The sequence below is a fragment of the Geotrypetes seraphini genome, chromosome 3, assembly GCF_902459505.1.
Source record: "Geotrypetes seraphini chromosome 3, aGeoSer1.1, whole genome shotgun sequence".
Lineage (NCBI taxonomy): Eukaryota > Metazoa > Chordata > Amphibia > Gymnophiona > Dermophiidae > Geotrypetes > Geotrypetes seraphini.
In genome coordinates this window covers 185,749,123-185,767,818 of record NC_047086.1, presented here as the reverse complement: position 1 = coordinate 185,767,818, position 18,696 = coordinate 185,749,123, and the positions used below count along the sequence as shown (strand labels likewise).

General features: G+C 45.1%; 1 protein-coding gene across 1 annotated transcript in view; it reads left to right on the top strand.

Moving 5' to 3' along the window:
- NPFF (neuropeptide FF-amide peptide precursor) overlaps positions 1 to 9,004 on the top strand; it is a 29,060-nt gene extending 20,056 nt beyond the window's left edge. Inside the window, exon 3 of the mRNA XM_033939915.1 lies at positions 8,735 to 9,004. Within this exon, the coding sequence (XP_033795806.1) occupies positions 8,735 to 8,858 (124 nt within the window). The 3' untranslated portion in view covers positions 8,859 to 9,004. The remainder of the gene's footprint in view (positions 1 to 8,734) is intronic.
- Positions 9,005 to 18,696: the final 9,692 nt, after the last annotated feature.

Below are 18,696 nucleotides of genomic sequence, written 5' to 3'. Positions count from 1 at the left end.
TTATCTATATATATAAAATCGGATGTATGTATGTATGTGCCGCGATCACGCAAAAACGGCTTGACCGATTTGAACGAAACTTGGTATGCAGATCCCTCACTACCCGGGATGATATGTTCTGGGGGTCTCGCGGCCCAGCTGCACACGTGGGCGGAGCTACAAACAGATAATCGGATTTCACCCATTCATGTCAATGGAAAAAATGTAAAGAGCTGCCAACGCAAAAACGGCTTGCCCGATTTGAACGAAACTTGGTATGCCGATCCCTCACTACCTGGGGTGATATGTTCTGGGGGTCTCACGGCCCACCTGCACATGTGGGCGGAGCTACAAACATAAAATCAGATTTCACCCATTCATGTCAATGGAAAAAATGTAAAACAGGTGCCAACGCAAAAACGGCTTGCCCGATTTGAACGAAACTTGGTATGCAGATCCCTCACTACCTGGGGTGATATGTTCTGGGGGTATCGCGGCCAACCTGCACACCTGGGCGGAGCTACAAACAGAAAATCAGATTTCACCCATTCATGTCAATGGAAAAAATGTAAAAACTGCCTCCGCATAACCGGCTTGCCTGATTTGAACGAAACTTGGTATGCGGATCCCTCACTACCTGGGGTGATATGTTCTGGGGGTCTCGCGGCCCACCTGCACATGTGGGCGGAGCTACAAACATAAAATCAGATTTCACCCATTCATGTCAATGGAAAAAATGTAAAACAGCTGCCAACGCAAAAACGGCTTGCCCGATTTGAACGAAACTTGGTATGCAGATCCCTCACTACCTGGGGTGATATGTTCTGGGAGTATTGCGGCCAACCTGCACACGTGGGCGGAGCTACAAACAGAAAATCAGATTTCACCCATTCATGTCAATGGCAAAAATGTAAAAATCTGCCTACGCAAAAACGGCTTGCCCGATTTGAACGAAACTTGGTATGCTGATCCCTCACTACCTGGGGTGATATGTTCTGGGGGTATTGCGGCCAACCTGCACACGTGGGCGGAGCTACAAACAGAAAATCAGATTTCACCCATTCATGTCAATGGAAAAAATGTAAAAACTGCCTCCGCAAAACCGGCTTGCCCGATTTGAACGAAACTTGGTATGCGGATCCCTCACTACCCGGGATGATATGTTCTGGGGGTCTCGCAGCCCAACTGCACATTTGGGCGGAGCTACAAACAGAACTTCAGATTTCACACATTCAAGTCAATGGGAAAAATGTAAAAAACTGTGGGACCGATTTGAACTAAACTTGGTATGCTGATCCCTCACTATCTGGGGTGATATGTTCTGGGGTCTCGCGGCCCACCTGCACACATGGGCGGAGCTACAAACAGAAAATCAGATTTCACCCATTCATGTCAATGGAAAAAATGTAAAAAACTGCCATTCTCACGGTAATTCCAACTACCTGGGGTGATATGTTCTGGGGGTCTCGCGGCCCACCTGCACACGTGGGCGGAGCTACAAACAGAACATCAGATTTCACCCATTCATGTCAATGGAAAAAATGTAAAAAGCTGCCATTCTCACAGTAATTCAAAAACGGCTTGACCGATTTGAACGAAACTTGGTATGCTGATCCCTCACTACCTGGGGTGACATGTTCTGGGGGTCTCGCGGCCCACCTGCACACGTGGGCGGAGCTACAAACAGAAAATCGGATTTCACCCATTCATGTCAATGGAAAAAATGTAAAAAGCTGCCATTCTCACAGTAATTCACAAACGGCTTGACCGATTTGAACGAAACTTGGTATGCTGATCCCTCACTACCTGGGGTGATATGTTCTGGGGGTCTCGCGGCCCACCTGCACACGTGGGCGGAGCTACAAACAGAAAATCGGATTTCACCCATTCATGTCAATGGAAAAAATGTAAAAAGCTGCCATTCTCACAGTAATTCACAAACGGCTTGACCGATTTGAACGAAACTTGGTATGCAGATCCCTCACTACCTGGGGTGATATGTTCTGGGGGTCTCGCGGCCCTCCTGCACACATGGGCGGAGCTACAAACAGAAAATCAGATTTCACCCATTCATGTCAATGGAAAAAATGTAAAAAGCTGCCATTCTCACTGTGACCAATTTGGACGAAACTTGGTATGCAGATCCCTCACTACCTGGGGTGATATGTTCTGGGGGTCTCGTGGCCCACCTGCACACGTGGGCGGAGCTACAAACTGAAAATCAGATTTCACCCATTCATGTCAATGGAAAAAATGTAAAAAGCTGCCATTCTCACAGTAATTCACAAACGGCTTGACCGATTTGAACGAAACTTGGTATGCAGATCCCTCACTACCTGGGGTGATATGTTCTGGGGGTCTCGCGGCCCACAACTCTATGTTGCTTGCTCAAGGGTGGGTTCACCCAAGAATTTATATGTTCTTGCTCCTGGAGGTGAAACTAAAATTGTTGTTTATAATCAAGTTTTGCGTTAGTTGTATTGTATTCATTTTGTCAAATATTTCACATTATAATTTGAATATATGTGTGTGTGTGTATGTATGTATGTTCCAGCATAACTCTTCAATGCATGGACAGATTTCAACCAAACTTGACATACACATTACTTACTATCTGAGGACAAACACTGTGGGGGTGGGAAGGGGGGGATATGTAAAAATGATTGAAAATGACAGATTTTAGTATCTACCCCATAGTGTTTTCAGGCTCACACATGAATACTCAGCATAACTCTGAAACGCATGGAGAGATTTCAACCAAACTTGGTACACATATGACTTACTATCTGGGGAAAAATATTGTGCAGGTGGGACGGGGTAAAATACTGTGGGGGTGGGAAGGGGGTGATATGTTAAAATTATCAAAAGCGACAGATATTAATGTCCAACCCATAGTTTTCAGGCTCGCAGAGATGAATACTGACACTCCCGATGCCGTTTAAGTCTAAGTTCAGCCCCATAGAGAGGGACATTCCTTTGGGACATGTGGAGGGAAGAGGGTTGGGAGTGGGGTGGGGCATATGGGACATGTGGGGGGGGGGTAACGTGGGGGGTGGGACATGTGGGACATAGGGGGGTGGGACATGTAGGGGGTTGGACATTTTGGGATAAATAAATATCCGGGCAACGCCGGGTTATCAGCTAGTAACTTCTATATCTGCCATCTTTAATCCTGTCTCCTGTTCTGGTTTCGCTCTCTTACTGCTGCCAGACATCGCAAAGTCATTTTTATTTTGTTTTCCTGATGCCATCCTCTTTTCTTATCTTCTTTATTTACCATAAAACTTTTTTCCTTATTATTAAGACTTTTTTTTAAAAACTTTCAAGGTCTTTTCTCCGGAGCTCTCTTATTAGCCGACCTTCCTCATGCGTGTCCAAGCCCCGCCCCGCTAGGAATTATTAAAAAAGGGATGATTAACAAGACTAAGAATGTTATAAGGCCCCTGTATCGCTCCATGGTGCGACCTCATCTGGAGTATTGTGTTCAATTCTGGTCTCCTTATCTCAGAAAGATATAGTGGCGCTAGAAAAGGTTCAAAGAAGAGCGACCAAGATGGTAAAGGGGATGGAACTCCTCTCGTATGAGGAAAGACTAAAACAGTTAGGGCTCTTCAGCTTGGAAAAGAGACGGCTGAGGGGAGATATGATTGAAGTCTACTACACTAGGAAAACTAACTTCTCTGTAGTTGCTCCAACTTTATGGAACGCCATGCCACCTCAACGCCATCATGAAAATCTTCTCGACAAATTCAAGACTAAACTAAAAACATTCTTATTTCAAATACATACCACAACTTTTAAATACCTCCTCTCCTAAAGCTAGCAAAATCATCTCAACCGCTTTTACGAAGCGATCCCCATTCCTGATGTTATATCCCACCCTCCCTTTTATTTTAAATTTTGTTTTTAATAATGTAATTATTGACCCTCCCTTCCCTTATTACCCTCAAGTTCATGTTAGTATTTGTTAATTGTCTTTTTAATGTTCACTCTTCCCCTTATATAATTATTATTTTACTTTTTATTTTATCTTTTTTAGCATTGTAAACCGGCCAGATACATGCTGATGGTCGGTATATTAAAAATAATAAAAGTTAAAACTTGAGTAGAATGGGTAAAGGTATATCAATTTTTCACTCTGTCAAGAATTACAAACTAGGGGGCACTCGATGAAGTTACAGGGAAATACTTTTAAAACCAATAGGAGGAAATTTTTTTTCACTCAGAGAATAATTAAGCTCTGGAATGCATTGCCAGAGGATGTGGTAAGAGTGGATAGCGTAGCTGGTTTTAAGAAAGGTTTGGACAAGTTCCTGGAGGAAAAGTCTATAGTCTGTCATTGAGAAAGACACGGGGGAAGCCACTTCTTGCCCTGTATCGGTAGCATGGAATATTGCTATACCTTGGATTTTGGCCAGATACTAGTGACCTGGATTGGCCACCGTGAGAACAGGCTACTGGACAGTAAGACTATTCTTATGTTCTACCTTTATTTTAGCTAGCTCCTCATGAACACAACCCTCTGAAAATTGAGCAGGGTCTATTACTCCTCCATTCCTATTCGCATTTGTCTTCCGTGGCCCTGTTCCCGGCCCTTCAGCTGTGAACACAGAATAGAAATATCTGTTAAGCAATTCGGCCTTCTCTTTATCAGCTTCTACATATTCCTCCCCTTCACCTTTGAGTTTCACAATGCCACTTTTGCACATCTTCCTATCACTAATATGTCCAAAAAATGTCTTTTCTCCCTGTTTTACCGTGTCAGCTATTTTTTCTTCCATTTGCATCTTTGCTTTCCTGACCACAAGACCAGCTTCTCTTAACTTTTCCAGATTTTTTTCCTGTCTTCCTCTTTCTGCAATCTTTTGTAGTTTATGAAAGCTAACCTCTTATTCCTTACCTTCTCAGCTACTACTTTTGAGAACCAAAGTAGCCTTCTTTTCCTCTTACTTTTACTTACTTGCCTCACAATAAGGTTTGTCACCCTTACAATCGCTCCTTTCAGTTTTGTTCACCGCATTTCCACTCCTTCCAGATGTTCCCATCCAGACAATAGATAGATGCATATCAACCCTGCTCAGCAGCACTTGGAAGATCATCCCATGGTCTAGGAAGCCAAAACACTCTCGACAACACCATCCACGTAGCCAAGCATTCATCTCCAAGATGCGAGCTTCTCTGCCCTGGCCTTTACCTTCGAGGAGAGGATATGATAGAGACGTTTAAATATCTCCATGGCATTAATGTATAGGAGATGAGCCTTTTTCAAATGAAAGAAATCTCTGGAATGAGAGTGATAGGCTCAGCAGTAATCTAAGGAAATTATATTTTATGGAAAGGGTGGTAGATTCGTAGAATACTCTCCCAATAGAGGTGGTGGTAGACTGTGTCTAAATTCAAGAAAGTGTGGGACAGACACGTGGGATCTCTTAGGGCCAAGAGGAGATAGTGAATGTTGCAGATGGACAGGCTGGATGGGCCATTTGACCTTTATCTAATGTCATGTTTCTATGTATGCTAAATTCAACTCAGCTTACCTCTAAGGCATCTGCTCAAAATTTGAGATGCTCAATAGAGAATGACACGGTGGCGGTTTACCCGCGGCCACCGCATTTTAGCCGCGGGTCACCCGCCGAAAACGGGGAAGAAAACTAGCAGTCGCTGCGGCGACGGGGACAAGGCCATTCACCGCCCGCGGGGCGGTGAATGGTCTTGTCTCCGCAGTGAGGTATCAAGGATTGCGCGGTCCCCGCAGCCACCGCCCGCCCGCCCGTAGCATTTAGCCAGCTCCCTCCCTCCACCTCACCTTAAATTTTGAGTTTTCCGGCTTCCTTTTTTCCGAGCCGCACGTGTTCAAAAATCCATGCACGCGCGACTGCGCGAGTCAATCAATCTTCTCCTCTGACGCAACCGGAAACAGGAAGTTGCAGGAGAGGAGAAGTTTGATTGACTCGCGCAGCCGCGCGTGCACGGATTTTTGAACACGTGCGGCTCGGAAAAAAGGAAGCCGGAAAACTCGAAATTTAAGGTGAGGTGGAGGGAGGGAGCTGGCTAAATGCACGGCTTTTTGAACGCATGCGGCTAGGGAAAAAGGAAGCCGGCAAACTCGGAACGAATATAAGGTGAGGTGGAGGGAGGGTAGGGGCTGCTGGACCATTCTTCATTACTTTGCCATACTAATTCCATTCTATGTTAGGTGCCACGGACTCAGATTCGAGTCCTAGCGATGATGAGTTAAAGATCCCAAAAGATGCTGCGGGGACGGTGACGGGGCGGTGAATGGGATGGCAGTGGCGGTGACGGGGCGGTGAAAGGGATGGCAGTGACGGTGACGGGGCGGTGAATGGAATGGCGGTGACGGGGCGGTGCAGAGGATGGTGGGCCGGTGATGGGGCGGTGACGGGGACAGATTTTTTCCCCATGTCATTCTCTAATGCTCAATTTGTTGCCAGAGATTGTGAAGAAAGCAGTTAGCTTAGCAGGGTTTAAAAAAGGTTTGGATAATTCCCTAAAAGAAAAGTCTTTAAGCCATATTCCTAGGATAAGCAACATCTGTTTTACTTTTTGGGATCTTGCCAGGCTCTTGTGACCAGGTTGGTCACTGTTGGAAACAGGATGCTAGGCTTGATGGGCCTTCAGTCTGTCTCAATATGGTAACTCATATATTCTTATGAGCTGGTACCCATCTCCCCCATCACTGACCCCAGTAATCTCAATCAGGAAAGTATGCAGCTTCCCTAGCCACTTTTTTTTCTCATGAGTTGATATTAAAGTATCCAAAGGATTGTGCAATATGGCAATTTATTACAGAAAAAAAAAATAATAATAAATACCAATAGTAGTGACCCAGAAACAACTCTTTCTCGAAGGAAATAAACCTCATGTTGCAAGGCTCCAGGGAAATAGACTCAGGAACATTCCAAAATATTTCTTCATGGAAAGGGTAGTGCCTATATAGAATGGGCTTCCAGACAAGATGGTGGGGTCAAAAGTTATAGAGTTCAAAAATGCTTGAGAGAAACACTGAGGACACTTGCGTCACAGAAAATGGTAATAAAGAACTGGACCTGATGGTGCAGTGACTACATCTCTAAACAGTGATCCAACTACAGTGAGCTCAGTGGCGTAGTAAGGATGAGCGGGGCCCCTCCTGTGCCCTCTTCCCCGCCCCCGCCCACGTGTGTACTTCCTCATCCCTTTCTCCGTCCCTTTTTAACTTCTCCGGTGAGAGCAGCATGCCCACGTTGGTATCAGCTCGCCCTTTGACATTACTTCCAAGGCACGGATTCTGGAAGTGACATCAGAAAGAGCGCCGATGCCGACGTGGGCAGCAACCTCGCACCGGGGAAGTAAAAAAGGTACGGGGAAGGCAAGGGGCATGCGCGTGTGGTAAGGACAAGAGCAGGGAGGACAGAGAGGAGAGGGGGTGCTGCGCCCTTAGGAAGACAAAGCTTGTGTCGGACCGCCCCCTCCACCCCCCTCTTACTACGCCACTGAGTGAGCTGCCAAGAACATTTTGATGAACAACATGGAGGGGCAACGGATAAAGCCCAAGCTTCAGTGGTGCCTGAAGTTTTATTTATGTATTTACAGCTATCTCCGTAATCTTGGTGGCTTTGGGGGTTTATTAACAAAGCTTGATAATAAGACATATTGTGTTTCCCCCAAAATAAGACACTGTCTTATATTAATTTTGGGCCCAAAAAAGGCACTAGATCTTATTTTTGGGGAGGTCTTATTTTTTTCATGTACAATGATTAGCTCTCCCTTCCTCTCCTCCAGGCCAATTCTTCCTATTTCATTTCTCTCCCCCACATGTGCATTTTTCCTCTCCCTCTCACCCATCTCTTTGTGCAGTATCTTTCTATCCCTCCCCCTGCATTTTTTAATCCCTCCCATCCTCCCGCTGCCGCAACCGTGCACCCCCCCTCTCCCTGCTGACCCTTTCATCTCTCCCACCCATCTGAACCCCAAACACAAGACCGAATAAAATACCTTATAGCAAACCTCACCGTTGGCAGCATAGACCACATCGTGTCTTTCTCACGCCCGGGCGTTCCTCTGCAACGTGGCAGAGGAACGCCTGGGCGTGAAAACACCACGATGTGGTCTGTGCTGCCAACGGTGAGGTTTGTTATAAGGTACTGTATTTCATTCTCACGGTTGGGGTTCGGATGGGTGGGAGAGATGGAAGGGTCGCGGGGGCTTATTTTCGGGGAAACACGGTAGCAGGGAGCCTGGGTGTTGGGACTAACTGCTGATGTTATTAGAAGCAAAGTTGGAGATAGCAAGGTCCTGGAGTACCCCCTGGCCAGTCAGGTTTTCAGGATATCCACAATGAATATGCATAAACTTGATTTGCATGCACTTCCTCCATTAGATGCAAATTTCTTTCATGCATATTCACTGTGGATATCCTGAAAACCTGACAGGCCAAGGGGGTACTCCAGGACTGAGTTGAGAAACACTGCTCTACTGTCCCCTAGGGCAGTGCTTCTCAACCTAGTCTCATCAGGTTTTCAGGATATCCACAAATGAATATACATGAGAGAGATCTGCATGCATTGCCTCCTGGGTATGTAAATCTATCTCATGCATATTCATTGTGGATATCCTGAAAACCTGTCCCTCGAGGACTGGGTTGAAATAGTCGGGGGAGAGGAGATTTCAGGTTTATTCCATGCTTGACCCAGGAGCCCAATTGCTTTTTTGCAGCTAATCTGTGCCGTGAACGACCCTTGCCTTGTCTCCATAGGTTTGGACGCAGTGCACGAGGAACCCTGGTCAACAATGAGCACGTCCACACCCGTGGTTGGGACACCAGCACACCGCAGTTCTGGAGCATGGCAGTGCCACAGCGCTTTGGAAAGAAAAAGTGATATCCCCATGTTGCAGCTTGGTACAAAAGGAAAACCCCAGCCTCCCACACTCTCGGCTCTTCCTACCTTTAAGACTGTCTGCCTGTAGGACATCAGCATCTGTCTGTTTCATGCTGTGACTCTGTAACACTAATAAATAGATTTATACTCCATAATTGGTTTCTATAACCATCATAGTTATACACAGCACTTCTTATCATTCAAAGTGATTTGCAATTAAAAATTTCAGTGGCAAACATACCCATCTCCTGGGTGCATACTCATACAACATGTTTCCAACATCAGGCAGCGTCCAAGGGCAAAATAAGCCTATCTTGTTGCAATTATTACTCTACCACAGATGTGTTAGTAGATAAGATAGGTGCTGGTGCTGGTAGGGCTGGGATTGGAACCTGTGACAGAGAAGCTCATGGTTCTGATCTTGGGGGCAGAGGTTTCTATTTAGGTGCATTCATGTTCAGAGAAATGATAAAATGCAACAAGAAGGGTTTTTTTTAAAATTCATATACCTATAAATGAACAAAATGACTGCTAAGGCAGACTTAACTTTATCTCGTTGGTGCCATTCAAGTTTAACAGTAAAACAGCTGGGGGTGGAGTGGGGGATGAGTGAAGCATTCACAGCAGAGCCTCTTTGGGAGGTGGAGAAGGCAGAAGCATAAAGCACTAAACTAATGTGTTGGAATTGTTAACTTTTTGATAAGCAGCTAAACAAGCCTTTGGGCTGGATGCACTAGAAATGGTCATTAAGACCATGTGGGTCGCTGTGGACCAATTTTTTGACCGATTCCAAAACAGCGATCGATGTTCAAGCGGCTTTTCCATGCAAATGAGTTTAGCAGAGGTCTGCCATAATCCCACCCCACCAGTCGCTGGAAAGAACAACTTTCATGCATGTGCGGAGATGGCAGGGTGAGCTCCGAAGCAGCCTGCTTCCACTCAGCTGTTCAGGGCAGGAAGACTTTTTTGGTTTTTAATGGCAATGTTGTGTGTATATTACATAGGCACAATACCTTTCCCCATTTTTTTTAAAGTCCTGCCGCCCACCCCCCAATGACGGCCCCAAAGAAAGAGAGAGTCTGCACCCCTTCTCCCAAATTCTATTTCAGCTCAGTAGGAAACTGAAACAAAGCACCAGCAGAGCACCATTTACTTTTTTTCTGTTCCGATATAGGAGGTGTATGTATTATACATTGTTGCTTCACAAATTTACTTTACAGAAGTAGAAAAGATAAAAACATAGTAGATGGCATGTCTCCTGCCTCACAGCCTGCAACCAGCATAATATTTGAGAACATAAGATTAGATGAGAGATGGAGAGGATGAACTAGGTGCCTTAACTTGGTGGCTTCTTTCAGTCAGTTTCCTACTCTGACACCTAGAGATATGCTGAACTGCAGCCGATTTGGCATGCTTCAGGCACTCCATTACGGAGCTGCATACACACCGATGCTACTGTCCAAAGGACACCTAAACAGAACAGTATAATCCAATTAGAATTGCTATGATTTTATGCCTGGTTCTTTAGCACTGCGATTAGAATGAAGGCTGGGGTGTGATCCTGGTCTGGGTTCGGCTCCCTCATGTCCTTCAGCTGACAAAATACTCATTTTAATAAAAATGACAAGCTACAGACCAATCACATCTAATTTTCATCTCAAACAGAACAATCTATTCCAAAAGTTGAGTTTGCATTTGATAAAAACAGCAGTATTTGAATCCATGTCACATTTATTGAACCCGTCTTGAGATTCTGGCTTTTGGGACAATAAAAGCAGTGCTTTAAGCCATTGAGCTACCAGTCTTTTGTCTCAGCTAACTGTGAGATGATAGCTAAGCAGATTTTACCTTAGCAGATCACTAAGCTATGATATGACAGGGGAGTCAGAAAAACTGGAGTGGAAGGTGCTGTAGCTCAATGAGTAAAAGTGTTGTACTAATCTTCCAGAGGTTGTGAGTTCAACTCCTGGCCTGTCGTTTACTTGTGGCATTCTACTTTGCAGGTGCACTTTGATGATGTCACAATGAGGTCATCACTGTGCGGCTGCATACCTTCATTTGCAATGAACTAGAAGCCACATTCAGGTCTGTTCTGTGTTTTATTCTGTTTTTAAGCTTGGCCAATTGAAGCTATGGGTTTTCTGTTTGCTTTGAAGAATGAGCTGATTGTAGCAATGTTTCATGACAAAGAGAGTTATTTAGAGCAAGGAATTGCTTCTAAAAACCTCTCTCAAATAACATCTGTGGGATGCCCAGAGAAAGCTGATTGGATGACCTAAATAGCATGTATCGTGCTAAAGCCTTTCTGGAGCTTAAACCACGTCTATTTGAAGCCTATAGGGAGCTCAAAGTCCTATGCTTTACATTTCTTATAGGAGCTAATGATACCATTGCTATACAAGTTTCTGTGTAGCACAGGTGTGAAGCTTTCCCCCTTCCCATGCTGATGTTTGTAGATCAGTACCTCTCAGTCAAACATTAATCTTTTACTTCTCCTTTTAAACATGGCATACTTTATGACTTTTTTTGTTTTTATACTGTTGAAGTATACAATTCTGAAATAATGAAGAAAAAGTGAGATCTACCTTGTTCTGTCTCCTAGCAGAATTAACTGCCATTCACTACCTATAAGGAGTAGTACAATCAAATCAGAATTGCTATTATTGTATGGTTCATTGTCTAGCACAGCGGATTAGAGTAAAGGTTAGTATGTAAGCATGTCATATTTTTTTCAATATGCACACTGATCAACTCCCACTGAAACTAATATATTATAAATATCCTTTTAAACATGGTATACTGTGTTTTTATTATCCTTTGAATGATGGTATACTTTGGGTTAATTATGTTAAAGCTTACAGTCCTGAAATAATGATAACAAATCAGAAAAAACCCACCTTTTTATATATAACATCATAGGGACGTCTATCTGGAGTCTATATGGGGTTGTTGGGAATGCGTGCCTAATACACGCCTAAGATACGCTTAGTGCATTAGAGCCGTCTATACGATGCCTATGTAGTAGTGCTGCCCAATTCAGAGAAAAATATTTCAATTCGATTCACCCTGTTGAATCGATTTTTCGATTTGATTCACTGTAAAAGTCAATAGGTTCTCCGAGTGGGAACAACCTGATGTCTCAGCACTTGAGGAAAAGACCACGTAATAATGTTTATAAGATAAATCATATAAATGATTATACTGAAGCAGGGTGTCCTCAGCGTGAGAGGTAAGCGAGGGGAGAGAATTCTCCAGCGCTTTACACAATAAGGCACAGGTTAATCACCCTCTGCCTGCAGTGCACACCATCATAGGACACCTCACGGGTGCTCAAATTAATCAATGTGATAAATTAAACAGCGATATACAATTGGTCAATCACACGAGTGCAAGATCAAACAGGTTGTTCCCACTCAGAGAACCTATTGACTTTTACTGCTTTTCTGTGTGAGTAGATAATTAAGCAAATTTCTGATAGCCTACAGAAATGATTCTCAGCTTCCATCCCCAGCCCCCAAGACTCACCAGCCCCCATTCCGATTCTCAGTTTCCATCCCCAGCACACCTGCCTATTCTGAGCTTCCATCCCCAGCCCCCAAGACTCACCAGCCCCCCTGTTGATTTCAGCTTCCATCCCGAGCCCCCCTGCCAATTTCAGCTTCCATCCCCAGGCCCCAAGACTCACCAGCCCCCATTCCGATTCATTTACTTACTTAAACAATATGGCCAAATAGTGTCAGACAGGTTAAAGAGTAGCCTAATAGTGCAAAGGCCTGAGATCCAAGGGAACTAGGTTTGATTCCCACTGCATCTCCTTGTGATTCTGGGAAAGTCACTTAACTCTCCACTGTCCCAAATACAAATAAGTACTAAAAGGACAGGTAAGTTTTATGGAGGAAGGCGGGGACGGGCGGGGACAGTGGGAATTCCTCGTGGGGACGGGCAGGGACGGGGAGAATTCCTCATGGGGACGGGCGGGGATAGAGGGGATTCCTTGTGGGGATGGAGGAGATTCTGACGGGGATGGGTGGGGACGGGTGGGATTCTGGCAGGGATGGGTGGGATTTCTGTCCCCGCGCAACTCTCTACTCTCAATGCTCACACTCACAGTTATCTTTAACAAATATTCCAGTTTGTGTAATATCGCACCTAAGGTACCACACTAGTTTGGTCTCATTTCACACTACTATCTTTTCATCATTCACCTTTTTTTAGCATTTATTTTTTTCTACTTTCTATTCCCTTTACCATCACCCACCACTCCTCCATATTATCATTAATCTAATATCATCTAATTTTATAATTTTTCTTATTGGTTCAAGTCCTTTCTTTTCACACATTCTGTCACAGTCTTTATGTTTACACCATGGTATTACATACACGATTGGTGGCACTAATATTGTATGTTATCACATTTTACACAGTTTTTCTTCATTCTTCAATAGGACCCCTGAGGAAGGAGTGTTTCTCCGAAACACAGACTGTGTAGGATCCGCATTCCATGTATATGAGAGTCATTTTCAAAGGATTACAAATTTATGTGATTTTTAATAAAGATTCCTATCCTTGTACATTTCCATCTGCAGTTTCTTTTTTTGCTTTTGGCGTTCTTTTTCCACTGCAGATTTGCTTTGTTTTCAAGGTAGGGAACATTTCAAGAGCCGCTCCACTTTAAAAAAAAACCTGCCTCCTTCGGCAGGGCAGCTCCACTGCTATCGGGAGCTGCCCCAACTCTCTACTCGGCTCCAGCCACCACAAGGGAAGGAGTTGGCTAGGCATGGGAAACCAACTCCGCCCCCAACAGCCCTTGCTGAGCCACTCCACTTTAAAAAAAAACAGCCTCTTCGGCAGGGCAGCTCCACTGCTATCAGGAGCTGCCACAACTCTCTACTCGGCTCCTGCCGCCGCAAGGGAAGGAGTTGGCCAGGCGTGGGAGACCAACTCAACCCCCAACAGCCCTTGCTGAGCTGACTCATCTTTGAAAAAAACCCCAGCTCCTTTCAGTACGGCAGGCATGGGAGACCAACTACGCACTCCAAGAGACCTTGTGGTGCTGCCTTTTCAAAGACTTCTTCCGCAAGACTACTCCACTGCTAGACAAGACTCAACACCATCTCTATTCTCCCGCACCACTACCACACATAACATGCCTCCAACATTCCAGGCCATCCCTTCCCCAACCCCCTTCTCACTACATCCCCAACCCTCCTCACAACACTATACCTCCCCATCCCCACCATTACAGGCCAAGGCAGACACGGTGATCTCACCTACCAATACAAAAACAACCGTACCAGAAACCTTGCGAACCTCATCCCCATCCTACCCTCCCCATCAGCCCCCACCAACAATATTCTCAAATTTGCACTCATCAATGCAAGATCAGTTAACAACAAGACCATCCTCCTCCATGATCTCATCTGTGACAACACTTGGGACGCCCTCATGATCACTGAAACCTGACTCCAAGACAATGATGGGATTGCACTAGGCGAATTATGTCCTCCAGGCTACCAGGCACTAACCTGCTCACACACCTCTGGGAAAGGAGGTGGAGTGACCTCCACCACACCGAAACTGATAAGCTCTATCAACATTCCCACCCTAGAGGCTCTAGCCTTCACCATAAGCCACAAACACAAAATCACCTTCATACTACTTTACAGAGCCCCAACTCCCCAGCAGAAGCCCTAGAGTCCCTCCTTGAATTCATCACCGAATTATCCATCTCCCACAAACGCGTGACCATCATGGGAGACTTCATCTTCCCAGACTACTCCAACACCTCAGGACAGAGTGACAACTTCCTCTCCTCCCTCACCGACCTGGGATTTCACCAAGCCGTAACCACCCCTACTCACTCAGCAGGCAACATCTTAGACTTAATCTTCAACTGCAGAGCCTCAACAAACAATCTGCACCATTACACCTGTCCCATGGTCAGACCACCACCTCATTGAATTCCAACTCCCATACAAAACTACCACAGCCCCGCGGAAAGACCCTATCCCACCCACCCAACGTCAACTCCCTAATTCAGTCAATCCTTCAGTCATGATTGCAGGCATTCGCAATCTAAACAAAACCTGCACCCAACATCCCCACTCCATCGACCTAGCAGCCTTCACCTGGCACTCCAACATCCAATCCCTCTATAACAGCCTCGCTCAGACAAAAACAACATGAATAACTACTAACAAAACACCTGCTCCCTGGTATATCAGCGACCTCCGATCCATAAAAAGATCTCTGAGGAAAGCAGAAAGAAACTGGATCGAGCACCCAAATTCAGAAACCAAAGCTCACTAGGAAAACACATCTGTCACCTACAAAGCTGCCATCCTAGAAGCAAAGAAAGCCTACTACTCTCACATCCTACAAATAGTCCCAGCTAGATCCAAACAACTGTTCGCCCTCACAAACCAACTCTTCACCAACGCCCAAGGAAAAAGCCACAACAACCCAAAAGAACTTGATAGTGAGACTCTCTCGGACTTCTTCCAGTCCAAGGTACAAACCATCCGTAATAATCTTGACACTGCCTCCAGCACCAACCCCCCACCAGCACACCTCCAACTGAACCCAAATACCCCATCCTCTACCACTCTCTCCCAACTTCATCTGGCCACCCATGCTGAGGTTCTCGAAACCCTGAGAGAACTCAAGCCCTCCAGCACCATCCTCGACCCCCGCCCATCCAGCTTCCTACTGTCCACAGAAGATGCCATGGCAGAATCTATCCTCCCCATCATTAATCCTTCCCTTTCCACGGGGGCAGTACCTCTCAGCTGGAAGTCAGCTATTATCAAACCCACTCTCAAAAAACCCACCCTCGACCCTAATGAACCCAGCAACTACCACCCAGTCTCCAACTTCCCATTTGTCTCCAAACTCCTAGAACGAATAGTACTCCGCCAATTACACCCATTCATTGAAGAACAAGCTGCCCTGTCCCCTGCACAATCTGGCTTCCAAACAGGCCACAGCACAGAGTCAGTACTCCTGGATATCATTGATGACAGCTGGTCGATACTCAACAAAGCGACGATGCCCTACTAGTCCTACTTGACCTCAGCGCTGCCTTCGACACTGTCAACCACCACCTCCTCCTATCCAGACTCTATGACCTTGGAATTAAGGACTCTGCCCTCCAATGGTTCACCTCCTTCCTTTACCAAAGAACCCAAACAGACCTACTAGGGCCGCACAAATCTAACCCTAAGCCTATCAAATACAGTGTTCCCCAAGGCGCCCTTCTAACCCCTCCTATTTAACCTCTACATCAGACCTGTCATTGATATAGCCCAGAAATACAACATTAAAATCCACTCCTATGCCGACGACATCCAGCTGCTCCTCCCACTAGGTGAAAACCGATCATCCCAAATCGCCAACCTCCAACACTGCCTCTCTGAAATGAAAACCTGGATGACCAACAACAAACTACAGCTGAACGCCTCCATGATCGAACTCTTATGGATCAGGAAAAAAAGCACCAAATACAGAAGCCCAACACTATCGTAGGACTCCACCTTACTAATAGCAGCAGATCAGGTACGCAGCCTAAGAGTAACATTAGACGGCCACCTGTCCCTGTCCACCCACATATCTCAAGTAGTCTCCACCTCCTTCTATTACCTCCGCCAACTGAGAATGAACAAACTCTACATCTCTACACCTGACCTGGCCCAACTCCTCTATGCCTATGTCCTCTCCAGGATGGATTACTGCAACTCCCTATTTAATAGAGTAGCCAAAAAAGATCTCAAGCACCTCCAGTGGGTACAAAATGCAGCAATCCACCTCCTGCACAGTCTCAACTACCACGACCCCATATCCTCAGCCCTCTTCAGAGAGCACTGGCTCCCGATTAACCAACGCTGCACATTCAAGGCCCTGGTAATAGCACATAAAAGAATTTACACCACCACTTCAGCCTACATAGAATCCAAGTTAACCCTGTACAACCCCACCCGCCCCCTCTGCTCAGAAATGGAGAAACGCCTATGCATCCTCCCAGGAAATGCTCCTACAGCCACTTCATCCCCCAGCACTTGGACATCTTGGCAATTAGGACATCCAAGTGCTGATTTAGGATGCTTTTTGGACGTCTATGTTTTTTAATTATGGGCCCCAGAGTGAATAATAAATCTATTAATTGGAGATTATGGCAAAGGAAAAAATTTGGCCTTTTAGTTAAATGTTGATCCCATCAGGGATTAAACCATTTTTGGCTCTGCAAAGAAAGTTTAATTTTCCAAATTCCTAATTTTTTTTTTTAGATGGGCTCTGCTGCAACATGCATTTAATCACAGTGGATTAAAAGAGGAGGAGATGCAGAAGACTGGATGCTAATAAACGTTACACACAATCTGCATGCAGATCCCCAATTTTACAAATATTTAAAATACAATAAATGACAATGTAATACAGGTCTACAAAGTATGGGGAAAATAGTTAGGGGGTTTCACTGACAAATGGAAATAAGCTCTTTTGGTTTTACTTTTCAGCTTCCTTGCTGTAAGCCCATTATTTTATACTACAGAAAACCATTTGGAGCTCTTTATAATTATGTAAAGAGGAACCAACATTTATTGATCTTGCAATGGTGCTATAGGGATCCTCTCACACATAGGGCCTGATTCTGGAAATGGCACCTGCCATGGTAGGCGCCTGCAAAACGGACATCTACAGCGTGTCAATTACCGGTAGGCGCCTGTCCAGAATCACATCTGTTTTTCAGACAGATGCCTTAAATTTAGGCCAGGATTTTACAGGCCTATATTTAAGGCATCTGATGTACTTACAGAAGCACCTAAGCATACCTATGGATGCCTAAGGCCACTTCTGGCATAAGCCACGCCTACCCTGGCCTTAGGCATGCCTAGACTCCTCCGTGGTGTGAGTCAAATGCCTACATTGTAAGCATCCTTTGCCTCGCCAATTTATTTTTAAAATGTGTATCCCAATTGGTCCATTAGACAGCCTACCACCACCTACAATCAGGACACCAATTCCAGAATCAGGCCCTTATTGTATTTTTGTACTCATGCATCATCATTCTAAATAGGTCAAAATCACAGTACATTGGTGAGATGGTGTTGAGATGGGGTTTGGAAGGCTCACAAATTCCACCATAAATGTAGTGGTTATAGTGGAGTATGAGGCTGAGTCCCCATCTCTATGGTTCACTACACCGTCCACCAAACTACTCCAGGAACCTGCTTGCCGCTTTATACTCGGATTGGCCATCTGAAGCTGTCATACAGGTAAGTATGTACTGTTTCATTCACATCTTTGGGGGGGTGGGAGGGGATCATTGACCACTGGAGGAGTGTAGGGGGTGATGCTAACATCCCTCCGATGGTCATCTATCAATTTGGGCACCTTTTTGGCACTTGTTAAAATAGGTCTAGCTCCAGACAGCCACACCGTGCCCTGGACATATTCTTAAATGTTTGTTTATGGCAGAAAAACATCCAGACTTATGTATGATGACGTAAATAAAACTATTTAAATGCAAAAATCCCCCACTCTTATAGGGGGCTCAGAGTCCCTATCAGACAAAAGAAAACGCCTCAGGTCTCTTGGTTGAGCTTTTACATATGCTCTACCACCTCTGCCCATATCATTGACACAAAAAACTTTTGTCAGTAGTGACTTATTGCCACACTAGTTGTTTCATGGGACCCAGATTCTCAACAACTACAACTAAACTAAATGAATATAGAAGGGCAGACTTCTAGGCAATTATGGTTGTGCCTAAATGAACATAGAAGCGCTCTGGGCAGAAAGAATACACAGACACAGGCACCAATGGTACAACATTGCCTTGATT